The sequence below is a fragment of the Pleurodeles waltl genome, chromosome 7 (genome assembly GCF_031143425.1).
Source record: "Pleurodeles waltl isolate 20211129_DDA chromosome 7, aPleWal1.hap1.20221129, whole genome shotgun sequence".
Taxonomy (NCBI): domain Eukaryota; kingdom Metazoa; phylum Chordata; class Amphibia; order Caudata; family Salamandridae; genus Pleurodeles; species Pleurodeles waltl.
This window is the reverse complement of record NC_090446.1, coordinates 1,420,553,250-1,420,576,492: the sequence shown is the minus strand read 5'-3', so window position 1 is coordinate 1,420,576,492 and position 23,243 is coordinate 1,420,553,250. Positions and strand designations below refer to the sequence as shown.

The 23,243-nt window shown below is 48.0% G+C and overlaps 1 protein-coding gene across 1 annotated transcript; it reads right to left on the bottom strand.

The window, feature by feature from the left end:
• Positions 1–9,778: 9,778 nt before the first annotated feature.
• LOC138247067 (uncharacterized) lies at positions 9,779–10,201 on the bottom strand. Its single transcript, XM_069201814.1, has one exon. It carries the CDS (start codon positions 10,199–10,201, stop codon positions 9,779–9,781), a length of 423 nt encoding a protein of 140 aa, XP_069057915.1.
• Positions 10,202–23,243: the final 13,042 nt, after the last annotated feature.

Sequence of the window (23,243 nt, the reverse complement as noted above, 5' to 3'; positions counted from 1 at the left end):
AAGAACTCAATTTCAGCAGGTGATAGATGGATAAAAGGATTAGTAGAGGGACCCAGGGAGCAGAAGCGTGCAGGAACCTCAAACGCAAAATTACCTGTGGAGGTGTCACCATCCATTGTGCCAGATGTCATTGGAGCCCTGAAATCCACAAGCAGGGGCTCATAAGATGCCTCACGAATCAACCACAGTGTCAAGAGGCATGTCAGTGAATGAATTGTCATCAAGAACATTAACAGATCCATGTCTACAGGAGGCACAAGCTGCACAGCAAGACACACTGTTGGTGCACATTCGAAGGAGCACCAAATGCAGTGGAAAACTGGATTGCCAATGACTAATCATGCTCCAGGTCTTCCAGCAAAGAGGCTCCAAAGTACTGCATCATGCAATCAAGACACAGCTAGGCTGGTGTTGGCTCCATCACTCCATTGTATTGATGTAGGACAGCCACTGTGTAGTGAACATAGCAGCAGCAGTATTCCACAAATTAATGCCAAAGTCCCACTCCCTCTACCAGGGATGACTCCTGGTGGACATCTGCCATCTGAAGTGGCATGCTACCCACTGACCATGCACGCAACCTAGGCATCATCCGGGACTCCACGCTGTCCATGACCTGCCAAGTCAACACTGTCTCATCATCATGCTTCCACACTGCCTCTTTCCTCCAGAAGCTCTTCAAATGGATTCCCACCAAGGCAAAAAGGCGGTCACCCAGGCACTTGCCATCAGCAAACTCAACTACAGCAATGGTCTCCATGCCGGAATCATGAAGAAGTTCCAAGCAAGGCTCCAGAGAATTCAGAATGCAGAAGCCAGACTAATCTTAGACATCCCCCACCACAGCCACATCTCCGCACACCTTAGAGACCTGCACTGGCTCCCCATTGACAAATGCATCACTTTCAAGCTCCTGACACATGCCTGCAAGGCTCTGCACAATATTGGACCGTCTACCTCAACCACCGCCTATCTTTCTACACCCCTGCCAGACAGCTTCCATCTTATCAACTTGCCCTCTTCCCAAACCCTAGAATCAGAACAATCACACTGGGAGGCAGATCCTTCTCCTACCTTGCAGCACAGACCTAGAATACTCTTACAATCCACCTCGGGCAGGACCTCTTGCTACATCAGTTCAAGAAGGTCCTCACGATCTGGCTCTTCAACTGACCGACTCCCCCTCGACAGCGCCTTGAGACCCCATGGGTGATAAGCAATGCTATATAAATTGCGGATTGATTGATAAATTGGTTGATTGATTGATTGATTGGGAATCCACCAAAGACACTCACAAAGAGAGGTTGTATGTCTAAAGCTATATCTTCAAACATGGTCTGGAAGGTGCTAACAAATCCAGAACCAACAACCTTAAAAAAGTGCACAATCCCTGCAATACTGAAATCATGGAAATTTCTGCTCAGTGTTTGTGAAAATTGGTATTTAATAGGAACTATATCTCAGCTGGTCACCTTGCTGTCTGGAGACCGTAGGTCGCTCTAGCCGATGTCACGAACACTTATTTTTGGAACACTAGTAAATTTAGGCCCTCATTACAACCCTTGTGGTCGGTGATAAAGTGGTGGTAATACCTCCAACAGGCTGGCGGTAACTACCGCCAAATTATGACCATGGCGGTGAGAACTCTCATAGACAGCCACTTTACCACACCAACTGCCAGCGCGAAAACAATAGCCACCACAGCGGTAGCTGCCTACAGCCAAATGGAAGTCAATGTTCCGCCCACCATATTATGACAACCCAATCCACCACCTATTCCGGGGCGGTACATATGACGTCAAAAGCCTGGCGACAACACTGCACAGAAGTGAAAGGACTCACCATTGGAGACACAGGGAACAACCACGCCACCATGGAGCCTGAACTTCAGATCTTCCCCATGCTCTTCTACGTCCTGTTCTACCACGAACACCAATGACGGTGAAGACTTAGCCATTGGAATTAAAGATAGATAATTGTCTTCCGCAGCTGTAGACAGTAGCAAAGTATTCAAAGCACTGGTTAACATGCCTCCATAACTTTGGTACGGAAACTTGTACTCTATGCTATGTGCTGCCTTATTCATAACTGAGAGGTAATTCATTTTTATTTTCCACTGAAAGTGTCTGTTTAGTTACTAGAAAAACCTTTAAAAGAAAAACAATTAAAATTGTTGTTGTTTCAAGCTGGTGTTATTCTGCCTTAATTCTTTTTACTAGACAGTCAGTGTTTTTTATGTGAGGTATGTGTGGGTAAACAAATAAAATTGGCCCCGTAACTCTCCTAATCAAAGTCACATCAAATATCAATGTCCCTAGGGACAACCAATGTAGTGCTACTGTGCCACCCACTACCTACTTTTTAGGAAGTGTTTGTTCAGAGCATTTCTTACAATTTGTCTTTTTTTCTTTTTCTTTTTCTCAATATAGCTACTCCTGCTGGATGACCAACAACCAGGCAGGAGGTAGCGGCCTGTATAAAGCAGCAGAGGCTAGAGAACATCCAGGTCAAATATCGCAGCTGGTGGTCCTGGAGGAGGAAGAGTCTGAAATAGCTGCCTTCGACCCAGGACCCAGCTAAGCAGCACACCAGCCCCAGCCTCCAGCCCCCTGGACACTACATCACTCATGCCACCTGCTGTTAGGGTCCCTGACTGTACCTGCTGCCATTCCCTCCTACTCTGACAGGGTGTTGCTCCACCATATACTGTAGCTCTGGACCCATATAGACAGTGGTCCCCTTCTGATCCCTTTTTTAATGTTTTGTTTTGGTGGGAGGGACTTGTGGGTACAGAGGGTGAGGAGGGAACTGGGAGGGGATTTTCAAACATTTTTGATATTAAACCTTTCAATTGACTTTTTGGGGATGGGGCTGTTTTATGGGGGAGTGGGTGGGCCTGTTGTGGGTAGAAAGGGTAGGTGTTTGTATTTGTTAAAAATAAAAAGGGGATAATTTATTTTACTTGATTTATGCCTCAAATGTTAATGCTGGTGTTTTAGTTTGCAGTGCTGTCTTTTAGTGCAGCCTGTTTTTTAAATCTGCTAAAAAAGTATATAATTTACTTATACCCTTGCTTTACTGCCCTCTGCAACTATATTGACCACCAGGGGATGGTTTCCATTGCCTATTTTTCCTAAAAAACCTAGATACAGACAATATATTCTTCAGTAGGAGTTAATTACTAACTAAACAAGTTAACTTCCATACATAGCTCTTCTCTTACCTGAGTAAATGAAGCAAGGACGTCTTCGTACTACAAGATTTTTCCCAAGGTGGCACCTTAAAGTGGTAGTCGGTAGTAGCAGGCTAGCGTGCTAACAGGGAAGACGGAAGGATCCTCTCCCACCTATGTGAATGCCAACTTCAGGATTTTTCAAAGGGTTAGCCATCTCTGGCAATTAGATTTGAAAGTTAAAAGCGAGTAAGTGGGTCATATCATATAGGAAGACAGAGACCAGACTACTACAATGACAGTAGTTGCCACACAACAAAGAAGACCTAATATGATAATAAAAACTAGCAATATCAACTTCTTCTGAGCAATGGTGGGGAGCTAGAATTTAAAAACAAAACTTAGGAAATCAAATCCTAGAGTCAGAAGAAGATGGCTCAGAATCAAGAGTGGCATCACAGGGTTAAGTGTTTAAGCAGCACACAACACATCAGGCCTTAATGATGATGTTGATGGGGCTGCTGTGGACTATTGCTCAGATAACAGAAGGTCATGCAGTGAGATGGTGTAGCTTTCACCACATCCGTCCCAGCAAGTGTGTGATCCATGTATGGTGTAAAATTAAGTTACACCTCAATAAATCACACAGCCGGGGGAAGAAGGTTAGGGGGCTTAATGAATGAATGGGTAAAGGGATTTGGAGAAAAATATGACAATGACAAACACTGCGCAAAAGAAACCATGACAATATTCATCAGGGAGCCGAGCAGCACACCATCATCAATATGTTGTAGAACGAACAAATGAACAGATAAGTATGACACATTTCTGCTAAATGCATTTCAAACAGACCTTTTGCCTCAGAGGGACCCGACATAGTATATCTCTAAATGTTATGTCTTCTGGGTTATAAAAATAAAAATTATGGAGGGTTGAAGTTAACCCAGCCAGTTCTAAAAATGATGATTGTTAAAAGGAAAATGATACCATATTGCCAATTTAGGTGGTGCATCTCCATTCTTCTTGGAATGTCCGTCACTCTTGGATGCCTAGCTGAACTGATCTGGTAAGTAAGCTGGAGTCTTTAGCTTTCATCAGGTTTTGTTTATGCAAGAGAGGACTAGGAGAAGGGGCACACATTAAAGAAAACATTTGCTGTATTATAGAGTAAAGAAGAAGGACAAAAGGAAGCAAGGTAAGCTTCATGAGAAGACAGGAGTGTACCAAGAAGACTCAGAGGCAGAGCAAGAACATAAAGAGGAGTTTCACATTTGAGCCAGCAATGCAGCAAACACACACTCAGCAGCATTTCCAAAATCAACACATCTCTTACCAGTCCACAGAACTGAGTGAGCCTCAGAGTCTTCACCATCATCATGGTTTCTCTTTAAAGTTGATAACTTTCTCCTTCTAGCTATTGAAGTGTTCCTGCCCTGAGTCCTTCCATCCACTTCCTGCTGATACTGAGGATCTCTGCCCCAGTCCCAAACAGAGCAAGGTAGACCTGTGTAGACAAGTACACTGTTGTTGAAGAACAAATAGAGAAACAGAACTAGAGTATTCTGTGTAGATTTGTGTTTGGTAACTAAAGTGACCAGTCTGTTCTAGGGAACCAGAAAAAACGAGTGGACCCTGCAGGTAAAATACACTAAGGTTGAAAGTTACTTTCAGGAAAAAAATATCACCCATCTGCCCCTAAACATTTAAATCATGAAAACCAATTTTATGAATATGTTTAACTCCCTCCCTCACTGTCAGCCACCACATATATTATCAATCATAACTTACAATCACTTCATATATCACTACTCATTTGTCCAATAGTAGTCACCTCTTTCAATCCAAGTACAGTGGTTGAACAAAATAGTATCTGTTCCATTGTTAGCAAGTAGCAGCAATTTCGAATTTCCAATTTGGCATTGATACTGGCAGTCTTTTAATCAATGATCTTCTGGGGCTTCCCTGCTACATGATGTAACAAAAAGGATAGGGAATGTCATGTGAGGGAGGCAGGCATTATCTCAAATGTCCGGAAGGGAATGTGGGGGCTTCTTCAATGCACGCGGGTTCAACTCCAATCCAGCCATAAAACGTGTGACTAAAAAACAGTGGGGCAGCATAAATCCATCACAATATAATGTTTCACTAGCATTTTTTTTAAGAAAAAAAAAGCAAAGAAAGAAAGAAACAAAGATAGACTGAAGTTCAATGAGAAATAATTAAAAAGTTCTATGGTGGAACTGACATATTCAGTCTGGCAAGTCGAGTTTGTCCTCAAACTGAGTTGGTTCACCCAGACGTAGGTAAGCAAAAACACTCATCTTCCGCCTCCTGTGGTGCTTCGGGAACAGTGTAATTAGGCGGTATAAAATGGTGGTTCATTTTGACCATAGTTAATCTCTCCGTGTTTTGAGGTGAGAGACTGGTCCTTCTCACTGTAACAACTGCACCCACTGCAATGAACACACGTTCAGCAGTAATGCTGGCTACAGGACAAGCCAGTTAATTTTTTGCCAGCCTGTTGAGTTCTGGCCATTGGCATGTCTCCCCATACCAATTCACCAGTGTGTTTAGATCCACATACACCTCTTTTGGGTCATCCATATACTTCTGAAACAACCTCTGAAGTGTCACTGGTGCTGCCACTTGCTTGACCTCTTTTCACTTTGTTCTGGACTTAAGACCTGCCACGTGAAACCAAGCCAATGCAGAAATTGAGTCCAATTCTTCTGATGCTGTTGTTGCCAGTGTTCTTGTTGCTGGTGTTGGCTGCTGTAAGATTAGACTGCCCTCTCTGGAAGTTGAAGGCTGCACCCCAGAACTGTGGAGTGGTACTTTAAGTTCCAGTCTTTCTTGCTCCAATTCTCAGGCTTGCTCAACAATCCACTTCTTGTATATTGAAACATCCCTTCAGAATAAGGAATGAAAGAAGAAAAAATATTTTTGTAGCATGGATCAAGTAGAGTGGCACAGATGTACTTTTTGGATCAGTTAATGTCATTTTGCAGCCTTATGTTACAAGTCAAGCAATAGCTTAGTCTCTCAACAAAGGCATGTGCTTCTGAGTTTTAGTTCACACCTCCGAGTGCGAACATTTAAGACACCTTCTTTAGCTGGTCCTACAGCAGATGCAACAACGGGATAGCCTGGCCAATTGTACTGTCCTCCTTGTTAACTTCCTGTGTGAAAACCACAAAAGGGAGCAGGCTCTGTGTCAGACCTTTGACTAGGCCCCATTTGTCTGCATCTATGGTCATATATTTCCCAATTGCATCCTCTCCTCTTAGAATGACATAGTCATTGATCTGTCTGTACTGCGCAGGCAGACAATCCAATATTTAATAGGTTGAGTTCCAACAATTTATAACCTCCTGCATCAGGGCTTTAACTGGTACTCAGTTACAATGCTGAATAATCTGCAACTATTTCAGGGCTTTAAAAGAATGGCTGAAATGAGTGCAGATTTGTCTGCAGGTGGTCAGTATGTTGCTGACTATGTCTTATTTTTTAGGAGTGCGCCACCGTCTGCCATGGCCTTCACTATGTTACTGTCATTGTCACAAATCCAGTTTGAAGATCTCTGGGTCTCAGCAATTCAGACACCTTGCTATTAAATTTGCCCAAAATGTTTGCAGATGTGTGTGATTTCTCCATGGCAAACATGGCTACTGTTGCATGCCGCTGAAAGCTCTTAAAACCTTCTTCAAGGCCAACACCTGTATATAGCTTTTGCTTTACTCACACAAAAGAGATCTAGTGTGCAGTGACACATATGTAATCAGTCTCCTGACACCTGGTCAACATGTCTATTGCCAGGTGGATAGTGTGGACAACACTTTGCTACAAAGCTTGCCCAACCAATTTCAACACATTGTGATGCAACACTGGAGAAGCAACTCTGGCAAAATAGGTCTGTCTTGGAACCTTCCTGTTAGAAATGTGTTCTTTGGTTGGCAGTCACGTTACCCCCTGTCCAAGCAAGGACCCTCACTCTAGTCAGGGTAAGTCACACACAATCAAAACTATCCTGTGCCCACCATCTGGTAGCTTGGCACTGAGCAGTCAGGCTTAACTTGGAAGGGAATGTGTAAAGTATGTGTGCAATAAATCATGCAATAACACAGTATAACACCACAAAAATACACCACACAGTGTTTAGAAAAATGTATAATATGCATCAGGTTAAATGCAGGTCAAAACAATCAAGATTTGATAAGTACACGTTAAAATATCAGTTTAGAGAATGATAAAAAGAGTCTTTAGTTTTTAAAAGCAACAAGTGTCTCTTGCAAGAACAAAGTACCTGGTTTGCATTCAAATTCTCCGCAAGGGACTGCAGAGGAGGAGAGGCGTGAAAAACAGGGAAGTGTGCGTCGGTTTCTCCGGGTGCACACGGATGATGCATCAATAATTTTTCACGCAGGGAAGGCTTTGCGTCGATTTCCTTTGCGCTGCGATGAGGGGAAATTTCTTTCGCACTGCAGGTACTGCGTCAATTCTTCTCACAGGAAGTCTGGCTTCGTCATCGAAGTTCTGGTTGCAACGCTGGCGCTGCGTCGATCTCCTCTCAGGGAGCCAGGCTGCGCCGTTCCGGTTCGGCGTGCAGTGATTTTCTCATCGCAATGCAGGCTGTGAGTAGTTTCTGGCAGGCTGTGCATCAAATTTTCACCGCACAAGGAGTTCTTTAAAAGATAAAGGGGGTCATTCCTACCCTGGCGGTGAAAACCGCCAGGGCCGCGAATAACAGAAGCACCGCCAACAGGCTGGCGGTGCTTCCTGGGCCATTCTGACCGCGGCGGTAAAGCCGCGGTCAGAAAACCGGGGCCGGCGGTTTTCCGACGGATTTCCCCCGGTTGGCCTAATCCGCCATGGGGATTCTGACCTCCTTCCCGCCAGCCTGTTTCTGGCGGTCTTCACCGCCAGGAACAGGCTGGCGGGAACGGGTGTCCTGGGGCCCCTGGGGGCCCCTGCAATGCCCATACCACTGGCATGGGCAGTGCGGAGGCCCCCTAACAGGGCCCCAGCCTGCTTTTCACTGTCTGCCTAGCAGACAGTGAAAAGCGCGAAGGGTGCAACTGCACCCGTTGCACACCTGCAACACCGCCGGCTCCATTCGGAGCCGGCTTCAGTGTTGCAGGCCTTTTCCCGCTGGGCCGGCGGGCGCTAACTTGGCTAGCGCCCGCCGGCCCAGCGGGAAAGTTGAAATGGCCCCAGCGGTCTTTTGATCGCGGAGCGGCCAAATGGCGGTTACCGCATGGCGGGCGGCGCGCGGTTGGAATGGCCGCCAAAGTCTTTTTGGCCCTGAGACTTCAAGAAACACCCTCCCAGCCAAGAAGACCCATTCATTTTGCAGATGTGTGCAGGTGTGACTGAGCATCCTGTGTTTGGGGTTGTCTGAGTGAAATGCTCAAGGGAGCTGTCAACTAACCTAGCCAGACGTGGATTGTAAGGCACCGAAGGATTTAAGTGCTGAGAAATGATCACTTTCTAAAAGTAGCATTTCTAAAATAGTAACATTAAACCATCTTCACCAGTAGGCAGGATTTTGTTTTACCATTCTGGCCATACTAAATATGACCTTCTCACTCCTTTCAGATCAGAATCTACCACTCAAACAGCATATGAGGATAGCCCTAATGTAGCCTATGAAAGGAGCAGGCCTCACAGAAGTGTAATATGAATTTGGGAGTTCTACACTAACAGGACATATAAAAAACACGGGTATATGTCCTGCCTTTTATTTACATAGCGCCCTGCCCTATGGGTTACCTAGGGCCTACCTTAAGTGTGACTTATATGTAGAAAGAGGGGAGTTTAAGGCTTGGCAAGTACTTTTAAATGCTAAGTCGAAGTGGCAATGGAACTGCACACACAGGCCTTGCAATGGCAGGCCTGAGGCATGTTTAAGGGGCTACATATGTGGGTGGCCCAATCAGTGCTGAAGGCCCACTAGTAACATTTAATCTACATACCCTGGGCACATGTAGTGCACTTTACTGGGGACTTACAAGTAGATTAAATAAGCTAATTGGGTATGAACCAATGTCACCATGTTTTAAGGGATAGAGCATATGCACTTTAGCACTGGTTAGCAGTGGTTTAGCAGTGGTTTGGCAGTGGTTAGGTGCGCAGTGTCCTAAAACCAGCAAAAACAGTGTCCAAAAAGTGGAGGGAGGCTTGCAAAAAGTTAGGGGTGACCACCTTAAGGCTGCCAGGTCTAACATATGTCCCCCAGCTGAAAGTGGGGAGAGCTACGCAACCTCCTGGGAGCTCTCATCACTAAGGCGGAAGTATCTGGAGAGACCATCAGCGTTGGCATGGTCAATTCCCCTGGGCGATGCTCCAATGTGAAGTCCATCTCCTGTAGGGAAATGGACCACCTCAAGAGTTTAGGATTTTTGCCCCTCATCTGCATGTGTCATCTGAGGGGTCTGTGGTCTGTCTGAACCCGGAAGTGAGTTCCAAACAGGTATGGTCTCAGCTCTTTCAGTGCCAAGACCATAGAAAATGCTTCTCTCTCAATAACACTCCACCTCAGTTCCCGTGGTAATAGTCTTCTGCTAATAAAGACTACTGATTGGTCTAGGCCCTTTTCATTTAGCTGTGCTAGAACTGCTCCATGCCATGCTCTGAAGCGTCCGTCTGCACAACAAAATCCGGGGGGTAGTCAGGTGCCCTGAGCACGGAAGCCGTGCACATGGCTTCTTTCAGGGAGTCAAAGGCTTCCTGACAAGCTTCTGTCCAATTCATCAACCCAGGTGGTTTCTTGGATGTCAGTTCTGTTAAGGGGGCTACTATGGTGCAATATTCCTTAACAAATCTGCGGTAGTATCCAGTGAGACCTAAGAAGGCTCTTAACTCTGTTTGGGTTCTAAGTGGTTGCCAGGCCTTGATAGTTTCAATCTCGGCATGGAGGGACTGCACCTTGCCACCACCTACTAGGTGTCCCAAGTACACCACGAAACACTGCCCAATCTGGCACTTACTGGCCTTGATAGTCAGACCTGCCTGTTGCAGGGCCTGAAGCATCCTCCTTGAGGTGCAACAGGTATTCCTCCCAGCTGGAACTGTAGATGGCAATGTCATCTAGGAAGGCTGTGCAAAAGGCATAGTTGACAGCTCAGACCCCGTTAACCAACCGTTTGAAGGTAGCGGGCATTTTTTAATCCAAAGGGCATTACTCTGAACTGGTAATGGCCCTCAGGAGTAGGAAAGCGGATCTCTCTTGAGCCCCTTCAATCAAGGTGATCTACCAGTACCCTGACATGAGGTCAAAGGTACCAAGGAACTTGGCAGTGGCCAACAAGCCAAGGCAGTTGGCCTTTCAACAAGCTCATCTGCTCGGGGGATGGGGAGAGCATCTGTCTTTGTGACAGAGTTGAGACCCCGGTAGTCCATGCTGAACCTAAGTTCTGACTTGGCACCAGGAGCAGCAGCCTTGGGAATTAACACCACAGGGCTGGACCGGGGACTACTGGACTTCTCTATCACCCCAAGAGCTAGCATCTTGAAAAGTTTACCCTTGATGCCAGACCTCACTTTGTCTGACACCCTGTAAGTCTCCCCTCTGATCTAGAGTCAGGGAGTCAGAGAGATCAACACCTTCCACTGACCCATTCTCCTCTTCCATGCCCTCATCTGTCACAAGGAGCATACTGATGTCAGACCTCTCAAAATGAGTGTTAGACTTTGTATCCTTGGCATGGTATCCCTTAACCTTTTGCCTCTGTTTCCCAGGTTGTGTTGATGTGTGCTGGACTCTGTTTTTGCTGTTTTTGTTACTCTGGACACTTTACCACTGCTAACCAGTGCTAAAGTGCAAGTGTTCCTTTACAAAATGTGTATGTAATTGGCTTATCCATGATTGGCATATTTGATTTATTAGTAAGTCCCTAGTACAGTGCACTAGAGGTGCCCAGGGCCTGTAAATCAAATGCTACTAGTGTGCCTGCAACACTGGTTGTGCCACTCACATAAGTAGCTCTGTAATCATGGCTTAGACCTGCCACTGCAGTGTCTGTGTGTGCAGTTTTAACTGTAAATTCGACTTGGCAAGTGTACCCACTTACCAGGCCTAAACCTTCCCTTTTCTTAAATGTCAGACACCCCTAAGGTAGGCCCTAAGTAGCCCCAAGGGCAGGGTGCAGTGTATGGTTAAGTTAGTACAGATAGGCCGCGGCAGTATACCACTACCCATGTTATGACACACACATAGCAATTTGTCACTATACAGACTCAAACACAAGTCCGCCAGCCCAAATGTCAGTGATAAAATGGCAGTACCAAAACCCACACCGTTACGCCAACAGAACTACACCCACAGCATTATGACCCAGAAATCACCGCAATGGACATTAATCCACGGTAAGCCATTGGCGGTACATACCGCTGCGCTCAAAATATACAAACACATACAAAACAACACCACATTGGACAATTCAAACTATACACACATGACACACATACACACACCACACCCATACACTCACAACACTATAAAACACACACCCACATTACCCAGAATCCTTTACGACACAAAGAAATTGACAACTGAGAGAGAGACACACCAAAAGCATCCACAGAACCATAGCCACAGAACACCATCACCCATACACCATACACACACCTCACAGCACACACCCCAACACATCACCCCACACACCCTCAAACACACCACACACATTACACCATGGCACCACAAAGACACCCCAGGTTCTCAGAGGAGGAGCTAAGGGTCATGGTGGAGGAAATCATCAGAGTAGAGCCACAGCTATTTGGAGCACAGGTGCTGTAGGCATCCATTGCAAGGAAGATGGAGCTATGGCAGAGAATTGTGGACAGGTTCAACTCCGTGGGACAGCACCCCAGAACAAGGGATGACATCAGGAAGAGGTGGAACGACCTACAGGGGAAGGTCCGTTCCGTGGTTGCAAGACTCCAGATAGCTGTACAGAGGACTGGCGGTGGACCCCCACCTCCTCCCGCACAACTGGGAGGAGTACGTCTTTGCAATACTGCCAAGGACTGGACTGGACTGGTCTTTGGTAAGTCAAATCTTTATGATTTTACCTGCATGCCATCACATACCCCCACCCTTATCCTCACCCCCATCACCTCACCACCCCACACATATCCCACCATCACAACGCACCCATCCCAGTACCTAGCACTGCATGCACCCCCAATGCGTGGACATCACTCACAGCCTTGCATGGACAACCATCACCACAGCATGCAGACTAGAGAGAGCCACCTAGCCCACAAAATAACTACTCACACAAGGCAAACCTAACAGGGCACTCACAACCATACAGGGCAACACACCCATGCACAAGATGTCACCCGCAGAAACTATAACATTGCATTTACATCCCCACAGATCCCACAACAAACGTCACCGGAGAAGAGGTGGCAGCAACAACCAGTCCCCCCCCCGAAGAGGTACACAGTGATGACAGCAGCTTTTCTCATCTGGATCAGGATGACCAACCTGGCCATTCAGGGACCTCTGGACAGTAGGTTACCCAGGCACAGTCCCATACCACCACAGAGCCTCCCCCCTCAGTAAACACAACCACAGCACCCACCCAACGGGCCCATACCTCTGTCCCCAGGACACGTCAATCAGCAATGTGTCCACCACTACAGGGACCCCAGGCACCCCCACAAACACAGGATTATCAGGGACCTGGGGTCAGTGGCAGTAGGCACACGGTTCAGGGGACAGAGGCACAGGACAACAGGGAAGCTGGGAGGACTGCTGTGTGACAGGGGGGTGACAGACCCAGTGAACTGACTCTCCATGAGGCACTCACCAACATCCTGGGAGCAAACCACCATTCCCAGGAGACGATGGGCCAGACACTGGCAAAGTTGCAAGAGACCCAGCGGCTGCTGGAGGGACAGTACCTGGGGATCAGGAAGGACCTTAGGGACATCCACACCACCCTGGTCACTACTGCAGGGGTGCTGGCAGACATGGCCAACACCATGAGGAAGGCAGTGGCACAGCAACGGGTCCCTGACACTAGCCACACCGATGAACAGCCCTCCACCTCCACTGCGGCTAGTGGACAGGAGGTCCCGCACAAGAACAAAAGGCCACTAGCACCTCTCTCCCTGCAGACGGAGAAACACCCCGGAAACGGGTTCCTGCGATCCAGGCAGAAGTCAGAGAACATTGCCAAGACCCCTGCCAGGAAATAAGACTCTCCTGATTTTCACCCTTGTGTCCCACTCTGTCCACCTTGAACTTCCATTGCTCCCCTTCCTATGTCCCCTTGGACAATGCACCTGTGATACAAATAGACTGGACTCTATCCTGGAATCTCCTCCACCATCACCCAAACCCACTGCACATCCCCATTAAATTTTCCGCATTTAAATAAACACCCTTTGAAAAAATACAAGTATGTAGTATGTCAAATGATTTAAGTATGTATTCCTTTACCAATCTGTAGACATTTCAAGTAGACTGTACAGTAATGTATACATAGGTATGACCTGTATTGTGCTGCAGTCAATACACCAGGAGCCAGAGTAGGGCACAAATATCTGTAAATAGTTTGTGAAAAGGTACAGTCAGTGGCCATAGTAATGGGAACAACAGCCTGCCAGAGAAAATTTACTACACAAAACTGCAATGGAAGGTGAAATTAAAATGTCTTACCTATGTGTCAATGGACGTACTGTTGAATGGTAGATGTTCTGTTTTCCACATCCTCATCCTCTGCCTCCTATTCGTCACTGTCCACAGGCTACAATGCTGCCAGACGCCCATTTCCAACCTCATCCTCCTGCAGAAAAGGCACCTAGCGTCTCAAGGCAAGGTTGTGCAACATGCAACATGCCACAATGATCTGGCACACCTTCTTGGGTAAGTAGCACAGGGAACCACCTGTAAGATGGAGGCACCGAAACCTGGCTTTCAGGATGCCAAAGGTTCGCTCTATAATTCGTCTTGTTCACCCATGTGCCTCATTGTAACATTCCTCAGCCCTTCTCCTGGCATTCCTCACTGGGGTCAGTAGCCATGAGAGAATGGGGTAACCTAACCTGCAAATATCAAGGGATTCCCGTTGGCCAGACACTCACCCTTAGGGCCAACCTCACACCCATATACCAACATACACTGGGTGTTGACCATGGGCTCACCTATTAGCCACACCCTGTGCCTCTGCAGTTGAGCCATCACATGTGGGAAGCTGCTCGTCTTCAGGATATAGGCATCATGCACAGACCCTGGATACTTTGCATTCACATGAAAGATGTACTGGTCCACCAGGCACACTATCTGCACATTAATCAAGTGAAAGCTCTTTCGATTTCTAAACACCTGTTCATTTTTCCTGGGGGGGTGAAAGGCAATATGTATACCATCAATTGCCCCAACAATGGAATATTTCCCATTGCATAGAGGTCAGCTTTCACTGTGGTCAAATCCTCCACCTAGGAGAATACGATGTAGCTGTGCATGTGTTTCATCAGAGCAGACAACACTCTGGTCAGCACTATTGAGAACATTGGCTGAGACGTTCCTGCTGCCATGGACCACTGTCACTTGGAAGGAGCCACTTGCCAAGAAATGGAGCACAGATAGGACTTGCACAAAATGGGGGATCCCAGTGGGCTGACGGATAGCTGAGATCAGGTCTGGCTCCAATTGGGCACACAGCTCTTGGATTGTGGCCATACCAAGTCTTAGGTGAGGATAATGTGCCTGTCCTACATTGTTGCCAGGTCCACCAGGGGCCTGTACACAGGTGGATGTCTCCATCTCCTAATCATCCTCAGGGGTTGTAATCTAGTGGGCAAAACGATGAGCATCTGGTCAGTTTTCAACATTTCTTCAAAGTACAATGCATTGAATGTTGTGACAGAAACAATATGTTGATGTGTTTTTCCAAAATGTGCTTATGTCTGCTGTACCGCAGTTAGGTGCCATGGCCTGCCCCCCTTTGAAATGGCGGATGCCTGTCCTGTGTGGAGGGACAGGTGGAAATGAGGTAATGCCACTGATGTTGCGGCCCTTTGGAGGAGGCGGTCGAGGACCACCGTGCAACTCCTCTTTGGTTATCATTGGCCCCATGGGTTACAGTAGCCAATGGTAATGTACACCGGCGGTGACGGTATGCAACGCCGCGGACGTGACCCCCATTTTCTATCTGTTCACTCACTTGCTACCTGACCTTTAACAGGAGAGGACCTACACTGCAAGTGCTGTTGTGACCTGTGTCTGGAACCGACCCTGGCTCGAGTCACTGGGGAAAAGGCCCCTGCCTTCACCGCTGCGGAGTTCGAGAGACTGGTGGATGGGGTCCTACCCCAGTACCGATTGCTTTATGGGCTTCCAGACCAACAGGTGAGTACACTGTGTGCACAATGCATGGGGCATGAATGCATGGAGTGCTGTGTATGAAGGCCTTGTGTAAGAGGGCTAGTTGAGGGGTCCTGGGCAGCATTCTGCATGAATGGTGGGCAAAGTATGTGCGTAAGGGGATGGAAGGGATTTGGTGGGACATGGGTGTAACAGGCCAGATGGTATGACTGATCCCTTTTTCTATATTCATTTTTCTGCAGGTCAGTGCTCATCAGAAAAAGGGTGTATGGCGTGCCATCGCCAAGGACATGCGGACCCTGGGGTCTACAGCAGGCGGAGCACCCACTGTCGCAAACGGTGCGAGGACCTGAGATGCTGGGCAAGTAAGACAGCAGAGGCCCAGCTGGGGGTGGCCTCCCAACGAGGAAGGGGTGCCCATTGAACCCTGACCCCCCTGATGTTCCGCATAGTGGCAGGGGCCTATCCGGAGCTGGATGGGTGCTTGAGGGCATCACAGCAGCCACAAGGGGGTGAATACAGTTTCCAATTCTGCAAAGTTCGTGTGGTGGGGTGGTCTCTGGGTGGGAAATGTGCACCTGTGGGTGCCCCTAGGTCAGGCCGGACATTGCAGTGTAGGTTCCATGTTGGGCAGGAGCTGATGCACTCCACCCCCAAACATGCTGGTGGGCATCTACTACTGGGCAGGGATCTGTGGGTCTCAGGTATGCTGCTATTGGCGTTAGGTATTACTGTCCATGACCTGGTGACTGGCATTGTGTCTTGTGATGCATCACCTAGTGAATAGGGCTGTCCCCTGTGTGTTGTGTACGCCAACAGTGGTGTTGTTGCTGGCATTGACCAATTGTATCCTTTGTCTCTTCCCCCTCTTTTTGTTTTGTCACCCTGTCCTTATGTGCATTAGCATCATCTGGCGGAGGAGAAGAGGCACTGGCGATGGAAGGAACTGTATCCCATATGGCCCTGGAGGTCAAATCTACCGACTGTGAGGACACCAGTGGGATGGAGGGCGAGGGGAGCACAACGGCAGAGTCTGGAGGGAACAGTTCGGACACTGATACCTTCTTCAATGGAAGCTCCCTGCTGGTGGCAGAGACCTCTGTGCCCACCCCAATTACAGATACAGCCGCCACCCCCGTACCAGCACCGCCCTCCCAGCAGCCCCTCAGCGTGTTTCCTGTGCCCGCTCACCCAGGAGTGTTGACATCTCCCTCGCCCCAGGCACCTCAGGCCATGCCCCAGTCAGCCCTGCTGCCCTGAGTGAAGAGGCTTTTGACCTCCTGTGATCCATCTCTGTTGGGCAGTGAACCATAGTGAATGCCATTGTTGGGGGTGGGGGTGTTGCTTGTGTGTGTCACTCTCTTTTTCCTCTCCCCTCCCCTGTGTGCTAGGTGGCAGTACTCTCCGTGGTCGTCATCGCCGGCGTTGGTATTCCTGGTGTAGGAGGAGGTAGATCAGCATGGGGAACACCTGCAGTTCGGGCTCCATGGCGTCGTGGTTGTTCCCTGAGTGTCCAGAGGTGAGTTGTTTCCCTTTGGTGTACTGTTTCTGCTGTGCTTTTGATGTTGTTGGAACCGCCCTGGAAAAGGTGGCGGATACACCAGTTGTTATATTGTGGGCAGTATATTGTCTTCTGCCTGGATGTTGGCGGATACCGCCACAGTGGTTGTTGCTACTGCCATGAAAGTCGGTGTGTTAAAGTGGCTGTCTGTGTTGGCGGTTTCCACTGTGGTCAAAATTCCATTTTTTTTACTGCCGGCCTGTTGGCGGTATTACCGCTGCTTTATCACTGACCCCCAGGGTTGTAATGAGGGCCATAGTAATGTGTTTTATATGTCCTGACAGTGAAAGATTGCTAAATATCTTTTTCACTGTTGCAAGGCCTGTCCCTCTCATAGGTTAACAAGAGGGCTACCTTTCAATCTGATTAAAGTGTAGATTCCCCTTGGGAGCAGAAGGCCATGTGGAGTTTGGGGTCTCTGAGCTCACAATTTAAAAATACATCTTTTACTAAAGTTGATTTTAGGATTGTGTGTTTGAAAATGCCACTTTTAGAAAGTGAGCATTTTCTTGCATATACCATTTCTGTGACTCTGCCTGTTTGTGGATTCCCTGTCTGGGTCAGTTTGACAGTTGGGCTGGTTGCACCTCACTCTAGACAGTGACACAAAGAGAGCTGGGGTGTAGCCTGCATATCCTGATGAGCCATCTGTGCTAGAAGGGAGGGGAGGAGTGGTCACTCACACCTGTAAGGGCTGTGCCTGCCCTCACACAATGCAGTCTCCAACCCCCTGGTGAGTGTCTGGAGCCTGGCCTGGGCAAGGCAGGATTTCACATTCAAGAGAGACTTTGCTTTGAAGTAGGCCTACTTCAAAGAAGAAAATTAAGAAGGGCACCCAAAACCACAGACTTTAAAACACTTCTGGAACCAAGAGGAACCTCTGCCTGGAGAAGAGCTGAAGAGCTGAGGAAGAAGAGCTGCCCTGCCTGTGAATGTGCTTTGTGGAGCTATTCTGCAGTTGCTGCTTCTGCCAGAGTAAGAGGGCAAAGCCTGGACCTTGTGTGCCTTCCATCTTGTGAAGATCTCCAAGGGCTTGATTTTGAGCTTGCCTCCTGTTGTTTGAAGTCTCAGGGACAGCAAAGACTTCTCTCTGCCAGCACAGCACCTGGGGTCTCTGGAGAGACTCCTACTCTGCCAAGTGGTACCCATCCAGTTCCTGGGGCCCTGAACTGAGAAGCTGGCAGCCTAAGAGTAAGAAATCCATACACAGAGCACCGTGCGGGAAAAAGATCGACACGACTCCGATCTGCGGCTGGGAAATCGATGCACCGCCGGCTTTGTGGCTGAAAATTGAAGCTCACCTGTAATGCGACTGAAGAAGCGACGCACGGAACTGGAGAAACACCGCGCAGCATCGGTGACAGAGCCTGGTGAGATTGCAACCCGCGTTGCTTGGTTTTCGGATCATCGTGCGGCTGGATTTCTGATACCAGCACTGGTGGGCGTGTAAAAACAACGCAAGGCCTGCACAGGCCCGAGAGTGCTGACCGGATCGATGCATTGCTCTCCTGCGGAGAGAAGAAATTACGCATCCCGATGAAAGGAGAAACGATGCAAGGTCCCACTCGTGAGTGAAATTGACGCATCGCAAGTCCTTTTTGACACACACTGACCTGTCATGGTTTTTTTTTCACGCACCTAAGGTACATTTTCATGCTAACAGTGTTAGTGTGTGTTTAAAACTTTTTGCTTTTTAATTGATAACTTGACTTGTGTATTGTGGATTTTTGTCATTTTGGTCTTGTTTTGTTTAGACAAATATTTTCTATTTTTCTAAACCTGTGTTGTGTCATTTTGTAGTGTTTTCATTAAGTTACTGTGTGTGTGGGTACAAATACTTTACAACTAGTACTCTGAAGTTAAGCCTATTGCTTGTGCCAAGCTACTAAGGGGGTAACCAGGGGTTAGCTGAGGGTGATTCTCTTTTACCCTGAGTAGAGTGAGGGTCATTGCTTGGACTGGGGTTACCTAACTGCCAACCAAAGACCCCATTTCTAACAATGAGGCTTCAGTCTGTTGTGGTGGAGAACCTTTAGGATGATTCTAGGGGTCTTGAGGTCCACTAGGCATGTGGCCTCCCCTTTTCTCTCCTTGACTTCGAATGGGCCAGTCCAGCAGTCATGGAGAGCTCTAGGCATTACAGGCCCCATCATCCATACTTTGTTTCCAGGTGAGAATTCTACCAGAGTGGCTTTCTGATCATACCACTCCTTCATCACCTCTTGACTGGCATTGAGGTTGCTCTTGGCCTGCTTCCAGAAACGCTGCGTCTGGTTGTGGAGGGCCAGCATGTAACTGACCACATCCTGGGAAGGATTCTTGGGAGCTTTCTCTCATCCCTCCTTTACTATGCTTAGGGGTCCCCTGACAGGGTAACCATAGAGAAGCTCAAAGGGCTGAACCCCACCCCTTTCTGGGGCACCTCCCTATAAGCAAATAGAAGGCATGGCACTTATGCCTCATGGCCTCAGGCAGGATAGTGATCATGCCTTTCTGGGTCTTGTTGAATCTCTCAACAAGCCCATTGGTTTGAGGATGGTAAGGGGTGGTAAACTTGTAGGTTACCCCACACTCATCCCACATGAACTTCATGCACGCTGATATGAAGTTTGTGCCTCTGTCAGACACAACCTCCTTTGGGAACCCCACATGGTTAAATATCCCCATCAGTCACTGTCCTTAGAGGAATTGCCTCTGGGTAGCGGGTGGCATGGTCTATCAAAACCAGGACAAACCTGTTGCCTAGGGTGGTTTTGGGGTCCAAGGGACCAATGAAGCCGATGACCACCCTTTCAAATGGGGTGCCAACAATAGGGAGTGGGATCAGGGGGACCCTGGGCCTTTTGCCTGTCTTTCCACTAGCCTGGCAGGTTGGGCAGGATCTACAGAATGCATCTGAGGGTACGTGCATTCGAGGCCAATAAAAGTGGGTGAGAAGCCTGACAAAGTTCTTGTCTAGCCCCAAATGTCCTGCCAGGGGGATGTCGTGAGCCAGGCCCAGTAGGAAGGCCCGGTAACACTGTGGGACCACCAGCACATGTGCTGCCCTATCGGCTGGTACCTTAGGCTCACTGTAGAGGAGATCATTCTCCCAATATATGTGGTGATCGCCAGAGTCTTCACCTGCTGCTTGGGCTGAGGCCTGTTGCCTCAGACCCTCAAGAATTGGGCACTCCTTCTGTGCTTTGCAGAATTCCTCCCTGGTTTGTCCACCCTCCATTTGACAGCCATCATGCTCAGGCAGGTTACCAAGGGCGGCAATATCTTTCCCAGTTGGCTCAGGGGCCTCCTCTTCTGGGACCCCATCAACCAACATAGGAATACCTGGGTCCAGTTTACCACACTCCTTGCCCTTCCTCTGTGCAGCTGTCTGGACCATTGTTCAACGCTCCTGATACCCTTGACTCTCTTCCTGGGCAGCCATGGACCGTGTGGTCAGGCAGACCCATTCAGGCAAACCTAACATCTCCAAGTGGGATCTGAGCTCTACCTCCTTTCAGGCAGTATGCTCAAGATCATTGCCTAACAGACAATCTACATGCATGGCAGGACTCACAGCTACTTTTAGGGTACCAGAGACCCCCCACTCAAAGGGAACCAGAGCGACTGGTTGGTGGCTCTCACGATTGTCAGTGACTATGACCTGGTGGAATGTATTAGGGATGACTTGCACTGCTGACACCAGCTGACCCCTGACCCCTGACATTAGTCATACTCTCTCCTGTGTCACACAGACCCTCCACTCTTTGCTTATCAATGGTGACCCACTGCCTATACTTGGAAGTATTGGCAGGCATGTGGGTTTTTGGCACCATTTTCTTATCTTCCAGGGACACTAGTGATACCTTTGTCTGTTCCCCCAAGCTAACTGGGACCATCTCCCACCAAGCGCTTCACTAGCCAACCCAGCTGTCTGCCTTCCAGTGGTGATCTGTGCCCTTTTGGGACACTGGGGGATGTCTAAACTCGAAGCAATCTAAGCATTTGGGGAAACACTTCCCTTTCTTCTTGTCAAAGAATCCTGGCCTCTTCTCAGGCTTGGACTGGGTACCACCCCCCCCTTCGGAATTGTTTTAGGGGGCTTTTGAGAACTCACTTTTTTAAGGTTTTTCTCCCCCCTTTTTCTTCTGGTGGGAACTCTCACCACCTTTGTGGGTGTCCCCCTAGGTACCTTCTTGGACATTCTAGTGCTAAACCAGAGGTCTGCCTCCTCAGCAAGCTTCCTAGGGTCAGTCAGCTTACTGTCAACTAGGTGCTGGTGGAACTCTGTAAAGCAAACACTGAACATATGCTGTTTCAGGATCAAATTATATAACTGCAAATAGTCATCTACTTTACTGTCCCGCACCCATCCATTCAGTGCCTTACTGGAGAAATCAAAAAAGTCTACCAAGTTCTGTGTGGAGAGTTTGGTGCTGTCCTTGAACCGGTGATGGTACTTCTCAGGTGTCAGCCCAAACATGGCAAGCAAAGCCGTTTTCATGGATACATATCTGTTTTTATCCTTAGGATCCAATGCAAGGAGTGTGTCCCTTCCCACTACTGCTACATACCACCACAAGGCCGCCCCCCATTGCTCTTCAGAGACCCCATGAGCTCCAAACAGCATTGGCAGAAATCGCTATTACGGTGGTTCCTATAAATACTTTTTAAACAACCCCTAAATTGGTGGTCATTTTTAGATTAGGAGGGTGGCACCTGTGTAAAGGCGACAGAGTAATTTACTTTATCTCACTGATAGATAAGTGGTCCACCAACCTGTACATAAATTAATACCATTGTATTTTTTACTATTCCAATTCAAAATCTATACTTGAAATCACACAAAACTTTGCACTGTGGTGTATGTTGGCAGAAGACAGCCTAAATTGTAGCAGCGCATGGAAAGAGAAATACAGCACCATATCTTAGTAGATTGGATGCTGTTCTGCTCACTTATTGTCCCTTCATGTTTAAAAGCTTGATTGTTTGAAGACATCCTGTTCTAGTAAAACTAACAAGTTAGTGTATCAAGTGTAGTAAGTGCATTTCTTTTGAACATTTGTGCAAGGCTTCTTTCTGTACCTGCACCCTATCAACACTGTGCTGGGGTACTGAATAAGGGACATCTAGGGTGATGCCATCCAACCTTGTGAGGTGGTCCAGTACCCAGGACTACCATGTGTAAATCAACAAGGTAACAAATGATTGGCAGGAGGCAGGGCTGTTACCCCTCTCTCTCTACTTATTGCAATATGTTGCAATGAATTGCCCATGTGCCATTAAGACAAATTAAAATATTATATGAGAGAAGCTCCTGGTGCACAAATAGGAGAGACATACAAATTGATCAAATGAAACCAAACAAGCAAAAGGAGTTCAGTTTCACAGCCAAGTAACTGGGGGCCAAAATAATAGCTATGAAAATTAGCTCCAATAGAACCATTGATGGACAATTCATCTTGCTGAGAATGGCATTGGTGGTCATTCTGACCTCGGCGGTAAAAGGCGCTTACCGCCGGTCAGAAGATCGCCATAACACCGCTGCGGCCGCGGTAAACCGCCACGGTCATTCTGACCCGCAACAGCCAAACCGCCAAAAACCCGACATCCACAGAAGGCCGCCACACCAACGGCCTGCGAAAAACTGGCGATGACCAAACCTCCACCGTCACGCCAACAGAAATACGCCCATGCCATTCCGACCCACGAATCCACGTGCCGGTCATTCAACCGCGGTATTCCATTGGCGGTACACACCGCCGCAGTCAAAATACACACCCAGGTCCAAAACACAGCCACATTGGACAATTTGAAATACACACACCTGATACACATACAAACACCACTCCCACACATCAAATCAACTATAAAACACACACCCACATCACCCACAAACCCCCACTACTAGAAATTTGGAGAGAAGGCGAGAGAGAGAGAGAGAGCACAGCTATCGAAAACCCCAACACACAGAGGAACACAACATCATCACCCACACTACATACACGCACAAAACACCACACACCACCACAAGCACCACACTCATCCCCGAAAACACCACCCCACACCTCATCCACACCACCCCATGGCACCCCAAAGACACCGCAGGTTCTCAGATGCAGAACTCAGGGTCATGGTGGAGGAAATACTGCGGGTAGAGCCCCAGCTCTTCGAGACACAGGTGCAGCACACCA